The sequence below is a fragment of the Anopheles marshallii genome, chromosome 3 (genome assembly GCF_943734725.1).
Source record: "Anopheles marshallii chromosome 3, idAnoMarsDA_429_01, whole genome shotgun sequence".
Lineage (NCBI taxonomy): Eukaryota > Metazoa > Arthropoda > Insecta > Diptera > Culicidae > Anopheles > Anopheles marshallii.
The window spans coordinates 18,785,289-18,794,639 of NC_071327.1; the positions used below are offsets into that span (position 1 = coordinate 18,785,289).

Sequence of the window (9,351 nt, forward strand, 5' to 3'; positions counted from 1 at the left end):
AAAATAATAATCACGATATTTATATCTACATGGCAAGAGTTTCGGGATGAGCTACCCATTTACCCTTGGTTTTTATTTTGAAATTTAATTCTACGGTTAAGTTGTATTTGTATCAGTCCACTTCACGTTTGAGCAACTTGTAACGGTCAATTTAAAGTTGAAATTGTCTAATGATTGCAAATCCATTCTAGTAGCCTTTCCGTAAACTGTTCTTGTTCATAGTAGTAGGCGCTGAAATAAATAAAACGTCAAAAACCTCTTAAGTTAACTATTATTTGTCGTCGTTACGAAAGTTTGCCGTTGCCCGTGTAAAAGTGACCCAAAGATAAGCAGAACCATGTCCGTACAACGATGGATCCACTGCGGGCTTTGCAGCAGACTGATGTTAAACCAGGAAACGAAATTCTACCATCTATCCTGCACGGATGTACTGTGCCGGGCGTGCATGGCGAAAACAAACCGCGGTACTAGCTGCCCCATATGCAACAGCTCCGTGCGTCATTTCACCGAGCTCGGTGAAAGTATGGGCAGACGGGAGAAGATACTCTACCATCCGTCACCGGCCAGCTTCTACCAGCTCGCCAGCCAAACACTCATATTCCAGCAGAAGCATCGATTGCATCTCGTCCAGTCGATACTGAAGACACGCGCGTCGTTACGCCGGCTCGATGAGCTGGAAGCACAGATACGCCAGCGGGTCGCGGAAACACACCAGCGGTACGAAAATATGCGCCGATTTCGTCGAACTTTGCAGGAAAACATGCGCAAAACAATAGTTTCGGGCGAACGAAGAAGCGGCGCAGCGGGTACTTTGTGTCCGGTAGCATTGGGTACAACTTCTCAGCGCAGGATGTCTACATGTACACCGTCGCTGCGACCGGTACCAGTAACTCCTGTGCAGTCTCAGCGAAGATTCTCCATTGATGCGTTCTACATGGTGGATAGTGTGAAGATGTCGCAGGGAAACAATTCGAATGATTCCGGCATCGGTGTTACTCCTTCATCCGATGGTAGTTTTGTTGGAAGTGGTTGTCCCTTGTCGAGTAGCAGTCCGAAGAAGATATCTCCCATGCCTGCTATAGATATTGCTCACCGACGCATGTCTGTTGGCGTGGGTGCTTTGCCAATGAACTTCACACCCTTTAAAGCCCCACGAAGATATTCAACTGATTCTTTTAATCAGTTAATGTCGGGGCAAAATTCTCACGGCATTAGTGGCATGTCCAATCCTGGAGGTACTGGAGGTACTCTAGCCAGTTCCTTATTCATTCGACCTAAACCTGTTACAACCGTTAGTGAGTTTTATACCAACAATAAAAAATGATTCAAATGATTAAATAATCAATCTATTTTTTAAGTAAAAGTACAATAAAAACACCAATTACAGGATGTCTAATGTCCAATTGCGGCTATTTTTGTCTTCTTTTCTCAATAGAAATGGATGTCTAACATGATGTAGTCATATTCTGATTAACGTCCATTCTCGGAATGTCTACACCAAAGTCATAACCATTAAATCGGCTCTTACAAGATACATTATTAGACGAGAAATGTGAAAAAAGAAATCGCTATACTTTGGCAGTAACTACCTGCTAAGGAGTTCCTTCCCATTTGGAAGAGCACGTGTAGCATTAATAGAGTAACAGCCTGGTTTTTTTCAATCAAAACGAGTATCGTATAAAATAATGGTAAACTTTAAATGGTCACGACAAACAGATACATCCATTAGGCACTGCACCACACCACCTGCTAACTTCGCTCAATTCAATCAGGCTTATATTAAGACATTCAACCATGTGCTGGATGCTATTAATACTAACCTCAAGGTGCTCACCGCCTGTGATTAGATTACCCTGCTCAAGTGTCTGAAACAGAACGCCCAATTGCCAATCGAAACCACTACCAACAGAGCGGGCTAAAAATGGGCCATAAACCACTGTAACCGGTACCCCCAGTGTGAGAACCTTCACAGGCGCAGCCGGGTTCGTAAACGACCGGGCAGACTGTTGCACCATTCGGTAGCGATTGCACCGTGCGTCGATAATATAGGTTCATTTATTTTATCCCTTGCAGCGTACAAGCAAAGCCGTAAGAGCCTACACCGCCCAGGCACGCAGAGTGGCCACCCATTGGAAAAACTCTGTGGCACGTTTTCTTTTTTTTGTTTCGCTCGCTTGCTTGCTTTGCTCTCAAAGCACCCGTATCGACCGTCATAAATGTATTGGAGCTTTGGTGAACGAAAGCCCCCCAAACGCCCGGTGCGCATATTGCGTGCCAAGGGATATTTTGTTCTACGCGAACTGGTGGTGCGTGCGGTTGCCGGCGGGGATGGGATCGGTACTGGGGCACAGACCGTGGGACGTGGTCAAGGTGCCTTCCTCGGCAAAGCTAATTCAAAGGCAGGCTCGCCGGGCTAGCGACAGCCGAATGGGCGGCCGCTGGAGGAGGAGGTCAATGTGTGTGTGTGTACGATCGCTTTTCTTGCGTGGAGTCGCGATGTCCGGACCAGAAATCATGCACACGCTCGGTACTCGGTGCATGTATGCATTAAATCAATGACAAGTAATGCGTAGCCTACGGGAATCGTTTCCCCGTTGTCGAACGGGTCCGATCCGTACCCCAACCGGGGTACGCAACGACGGTACTATCGAATTAAGCACGAACCTACACGGTTGCTTCTTCCGCCGTGTTTGTGCCCCGAGGCTGGTGCTTTGTAGGTAAATCAGGGAGCATAATTTCTGCGCAACCTCTCGCGGCATTTGCTCATCAAATACATTCACGGTGGTTTTGCAGGAATTTTCCTATTGCTGTCTGACGTGCCGGTGAACGACTCCGTCTGGTCCGATGCCTTTTACCATCAACCGATCAACTCACCGTTGACATTGAAGTAAATGTTTCCGTAATTATAAACCCTCTTCCGTACAAGGCGCTCTCTAATGTCCCACCGATGTCTTCCTTCAGCAAAGCGTCCGAGTGAAAATCCGATTAATGGGTGGCTCGGCGCTTCAATCGTGAAATGAATCCATCTCACGCCACAACAAACGCACATAATGAGTGCATTGAGACTCCGTGCAATGCCGTGCAGGAAGGGGTGTGTTTATCGCACCGTGAGTGAACTCGTGACTGGATCGTAAAAGAGGGTTGGTCCATCAACGGCTGCGCCAGCGTGATGGAGATGGAGATCGCGGCACAGTCACAGCAAGGAAACATTCCCCCCGCCCGTGTGCGAGATCTGTACAGAGCGCCATCTGCGCCCGACCGTGTGTCCTTCACGTGCGCCAACCGTTGTCACGTGATACGCACGCTGGGGTTAGTGGGGAGCACGCATCAAGTCCGGTGCGACGCGGCGATTGGACAGTTTGGTAAATAAATCACTGACCGTTCGTGCCAGTCGCACGCAGCCAGTACTCCCCACCAACGTGGGCGATACCGTCTGGACAGTTGAGACAGGTGACCGAATGGCGGGTGTGTGTGTGTGTGTGTGAGTATGTCTGTTGTCTCCTTCGAGCCTTGTGCGGGTAAGGTGCGATATTACATAACCCGTGCGTCAATACGATTAGCTAGTAGCGCCTTCGAGCGATCGCGACTGCTGTGACTGGGTCGGTTTTATTGCTCCGGCACGACCGACCATTGCCTGTTGGGGCTGTTTGAATTCACCAGATGGATGTATTAAGAGCATACCGCAAAGAGAGCAACTTCGCTTGCGTTAAGCGTTATACAGTGCGTAACGTTACATTACCACGGGCTCAGTAGATGCTTCTGTCAGGACAGTTTTTTTGATATATTTTCGAATGGAGCCCCGAAAAATTATGTAATTTGATTTACATCTCTTATCAAATAATTTGTTCTACGTTTATTGTATTCCTACATACATATTGTGGTTGTTATAATACAGATTTATATAAATATGTTGAAAGCGTTGTATCAAAATGAAAAAACAAATTGAGGTACATTTTCCCAGGGAAGAATTACTTTCCTATTCTTATTTAGCGGCACAATATCCTCAAGAGGTCTCTACAAGAAGGCTTGTCATTTCTGGATATCTCTGACTTTTGTCACCCATAACTGGATATAGTCAAGTCCTGCTTATGAAAGATGGATCCGGATTGTATTTTGCGTTGGTACTGTTGTGTACCAACCGGCGTCGGATCGGAAATCAACCAATGACTAGGTTAGCCACTTCTCTAGACCCTAATGTATTGGATTCATTCAATAGTGATTCATAGCGACTTATCAAGGGGCTACAACTTGGCAACGACTTCTTGGTTGATGGATCAACGCCTTCAAAACATCTTTATTTGGGCCTACTACGCCTTCTCTGTCCATGTGGACGACCTAAGAGGACTTTACGGGATGGGTCGTTCGGTGTCATTCTCATGACGTGACCAGCCCACCGTAGCCTGTCGAGATAGCTCGTACAGCTGGTCATTGTTGTGGCTCCTCCATTGCCCTTCCATACATACAAAAAAAAAACTGAGCTGAGAATAATCATTGGGGAAAACTAATTCAAGAGGTCAGCGAAGATGACCGACCCTAAAATCCCATACAGAAACTTGAAGTCAGAGCATCAGACCGGATTTACAATGTCAAACAGTTCGTGATAGGAAAGAATTATCTAAACGTATCTCTGAATCATTTTTTTTCAAGTTATAAATCATAACAAAGGACCAACTGAAACCTAAATCATCTAATCTTTCATGGATTTATGCTCATTTAAGCCGATAAGGTATCCACGTAAAAAACCTAAGTTATCATATTGGGACCCCATGTAATTTAGTGTAGTGTTTTGTTCTCACGGTTTTTTAACATTTTTTTTAACATTTTTTTATGAATAGCATTCCTTCATTGCATAAATATGTGTGTTAAATTTAAAAAAAATCGACGCTTTATCTTAGCCGTAGGAAAAGAAATGAGTGAAGCTTTATTGGGACACAATGACACAGTGTTGACATAATTAATATAAAAGAAGTTCTAAAGTTACCATTGTTTAAATTACTTTAACTTTCGTTGCTTATATAACTTTGTTTGTGAATTATTTGTATTACTATGAATGCTTTAAAATTTTAATCATATTCGCTAAATCAGTCCACCTATCAATAGGCTTGTAAGAAAAATGCCATATTTAATAATATGCTACAGTTCAAAACATGTGTCTTTACTGCGACCGGACCTCTATTGACATAAAGAATATTTAGAGACGATTAAAATTCTAATGCCGTAAAGCCTTTGGCTGAGTTCGTGTTTACTTAACGACACGCCACGATCTACCACCGCTGGGGATTATTATAAAACAATTGTCGAACCGAGCGTTGACCGTGGACGGTCGGCGGTGCGTTTACAGCTGGCCTGAAGCTATTAGTTTTACTACCAATCCATGTTTAGTTCATACATCCCTGTACACCGTGTTCCCTTCCTTTCCGATAAAACCCCTTGTAAGGTCGGTTCTAATAAAGACTCCTTTGGATGCCAAGAGGCCGATGTGATCTTTGGCGAACTCTTGCTGCTGAGCGTCCCCAAGTACTGTCGGTTTTGCTTTCGATTTGGTTGACATAAACCGGGCGATTGGTGAGGGGAAAGCGACGCGCTGGGGACGGATGACAACAGCCTCCTTTCTAGCCGCCCTCTCGCCTACCCGCCACAACTCGATTCCGGTGGTCCGGCGTAGTGTATGACGTGCATTATTAATAACGCGCAACCTCCACACACTTCCACCAGTTGTGTTTGTTTCATGTTGTTCGCGATTGATCGTACAACGCGACCCTGGTGACATTCTAAGCAAACCGACGACCCGGATTAGTGTGCGGCGGCGCTGACGACGGGGTCGAACCTTCGCTGTCGAAAACAGTTGGCAGCCAACATGAATGGTGAGCCGCGAAATGAAGTGAAACCGCGCTCGGAACCGTCACCCCGTGACAATGTGACAATGAACACGATGAAAGACACGATAGAAAAATCGCACCTGAATGCTCACTGTTGTACGGGGGGGCCTTTTGAACGGGGGACTGTGGAGCCTTTAGAAACAATTTAATTGGAACGCGAGTTGCGCGGTGCTGCTTCCTTTTCCTCTGTGAAGATGATGCCATGGTTCTTGTGATGGGATCACTGAATGTGTGTCTGTGGAAAGAAAAAAAAAACTATTGCATCAGTAAAACAAAAAAACCCCCAACCAGCGGAAGAAAATGCGTCAAACGTTGCAGATGATCAATAATTTCGATCCGTTCCAGCTGCATTGAACGCGACGTCTCATCGAGAACGGTAGCCAATCGATCGTTTGGACCTGATCGAAGGTAGATCAGGGTCACGAGCGACGGTGATTCACAGCACCGGGCACAAAGACGACAGGTCACATGATGATGGGAGGTTTATGATTGGGGAGGGAAAACCCCACGGCGGCAAAGGTCAGCGTGATGAGCGACTTCAGCAGCGCCGGCCAGCTTGAAAAAGCCGAAAATCATGCACTAATTGGCTGGCGCGATGTTTATACGTGCCGATTGATGAAGCGGTAATAAGCAAACGGGGGGTTGGGATGGGACTTTTCGGGCTGCGGCTGCGGTACAAAAGACTCAAAACAATCGGCAAGCGACGAACCCTTCCCTACCGAAGCTTGGTGGTTAGAACAAGGGGCCCATATCCCTACACGCCGCTCTGGCGCAGTGGGCAAACGGAGTAATGATGGTGTGCCACACACTGGTAAGGTCATCCCGCCTGCGGTGTCCTCTGGTTGGTTGGCCTATTAACACCAACCGATTGTGTGATTGTTTTGTTGTAGTTTTGTTCGCTTCCTATCGAAGGTTACCCATCCTCTCGTGATGTTGAAGTTTGATGAATGAATGTAATACACGGCGCAGGTTGATTCAATAAACAACGGCACGGTGTTATTTTTGTGTTAAGCTTATTTTTTCCTTCGTGGCGATGTGTGTGTTTTTTTTCGATTCCACACATGCCAGAACATTATTCATGTCCCGAGGGGAATATTGTATTCTTTTTTTTTTCAACTCCAAATCCCATTACCCATCATCACGAGCCACTTGTTTTTTCTGGGTCGAAGGTCGAAAGGGTTCCCGGGGTGTTACTAAATCAAACCTCCACTGTCACGTCCTGTCCGATAGGGCACAATTATTGAATTATGTTTCGTGCATCTATAATTAAGAAGTTATGCTGCAGCATCGCCAGCTTTGGCAGGGAACGAACATTGAATTTTAATTACGCGTCTCACACAATGGCTCGTTAAGGATCGTAAGCTTGGCTGCGGTGTGTCATTTGGCTATCGTGGCGTATTTAAAACACACCAATGATGGTCATTATTTCACGCGAAATGTGCAATTATGCGAATTGCCTGTAATATGTGCTTAAAAATGGGAAGCAAATAATCTAATTATAATTACTGATTATATTATGGCGCGATGGAAAAACGAGTTCCGATTAAGAATATTTTGCTTTTTGGGCTGAACTAGTTTGAACTGTTTCGTTTGTGGTGATCAAACCCCAAAATGATTAGGATCATGAAACAAATAGGAGCAGAAGAATAGCAAATAAAAACCTCAAGAAAATTAGCTTCTGATCTCGAATGTTTTTTCAGACAAACGACAGATCATTAAGCAGTTTAATTTGCCTGAAGCTGATTTGTATTGTCTCTCTATCTGTCATGTATGGTTCGATTGTCCTACAAAAAAAAACTGAAACCCTAAACACAAAGAAAATTGCGAAAGAGATCCGTCCGAACTGGTGCAATTTCAGACACAAAACCAGTGGCTAAAGCAACCTGCCAAAGCTCACGTTCAGCAACACCAAACAGCAATATATACAGTCTAAATAGTAAAGTTATATGTTCGCACGATCCGTGATCGTGCCCCAAAAATGGCACAGAAGCACCAAAACGCTAACAGAGAATTGTGTGTCGTAAACCTTGGCTGTTGGGAAGTTTTATATCCCAGAGAGAGAGAGAGAGTGACCAGAAGTCTTTACGTCCTAAAACGTGGTTTAGGACACGTTACTGTCCTTTTCGCTGCTACCTGTGTGAATTCCAGAACTGGTTCCTCGGTCGTTGATGAATTGGTTCAGTTCAAAGTGAAGATCTTTTTCTACAAAAAAACAAAATCTCCACTTACTTTGTTGCACGCTGGAAGAGCTGAGTGTGAAGATAACAAACAATTTCGGAAGATTTTTTCGTTCCAAATATCCGCAAATTGTGCAATAACATGAAATAGAAACAAGCTACTTGCGTTCCCGGGGATGTTGTTGGTGGTGGGATATGTACACAACACTTAGTAAGAATTCATCTAAATTTAGAAACTGGGATAAGGGTGATTCTACGGTATAAAGCAACGAGCTATTGAAGAGTCACTTGAAACTAGAGATGGGAAATTTAATTCCCACCAACGATTTAAATCTGAGTTAAGGAGTTAGAATAAAGATTAAACTCTTTCTTCTTCTTCTTCTTCTTCCTCCTCTTCTTCTTTATCGGCACAACAACCTCAACATGTCCTGCTTATTTACTGGCTGTTTTCTTCGACTTTATTTACCCGAAGCTGAATAGTCAAGTCCAGCGTCCAGGTGTATTTTAGTCCGAATGGGATTTTAGCCCGTTCCTGCCGTGTGAAGACCGGCGCCCAATGCCAATTCACCACCGAGCCGACCCGATTAAACTCTTTCAATTGCAAAAGAATTATAAATGCTCTTCTTGGAGATTTGTTTTAACACTCCCTAAAAAGATGCAAATCCTTCAATCATTCTGACTCATTGTGCACATCACTACTTGAAACACTCCAACCAGGCCCACTTCCCAAGAACATCACTCACACTTGAAGTTTGTTTGCACCAATGTAAGGTTAATTAACACTGAAAAAAATTATTCTACACTACCGTCCAAGCGGTATAAAATGTAGCTCGTGCCATGGCTTGGTCGTGCAGTGATGTTGCTCCGAAGATCTCAAGCACGCCAAGATGAATGCTACAGATCAGACAACTTAAACCTACAATCCGACACACCAATCTCACCGTCCATCGAAAGTTTTAACGAGCATGCTCTAATTTTACCACAAGCATACCTCGCACTGCCAGGTATCAAAGTGAACCTGTGTCGTAAAACACTATCGTTGGCGGCTCCCTGTAACGACAGCACAACAACCAGGAATAAAAGAAAAAAAAACACCAAAAACATCTCCCTCCGGATGTGGGTCTACGCGGAGTGGCCGGCCTTACCGAGCGCACTTAACGCACACTGATTGGATCAACCATAAAGGAAAGTAAAGAACGCTGCTTTAATCTTATCACAGTTTAATTGCGCTGTTAAAGCCAGCTTTTATGGACCATTTCCCAAGGTTTGGTGGTTTGGCGGGACGTGGTTGGTGT

The 9,351-nt window shown here is 44.8% G+C and overlaps 1 protein-coding gene across 1 annotated transcript; it reads left to right on the plus strand.

The window, feature by feature from the left end:
* Positions 1-337: 337 nt before the first annotated feature.
* On the plus strand, positions 338-1,324 carry LOC128714917 (RING finger protein vilya-like). Its single transcript, XM_053809797.1, has one exon. The coding sequence runs from the start codon at positions 338-340 to the stop codon at positions 1,322-1,324; it is 987 nt and encodes a 328-aa protein (XP_053665772.1).
* Positions 1,325-9,351: the final 8,027 nt, after the last annotated feature.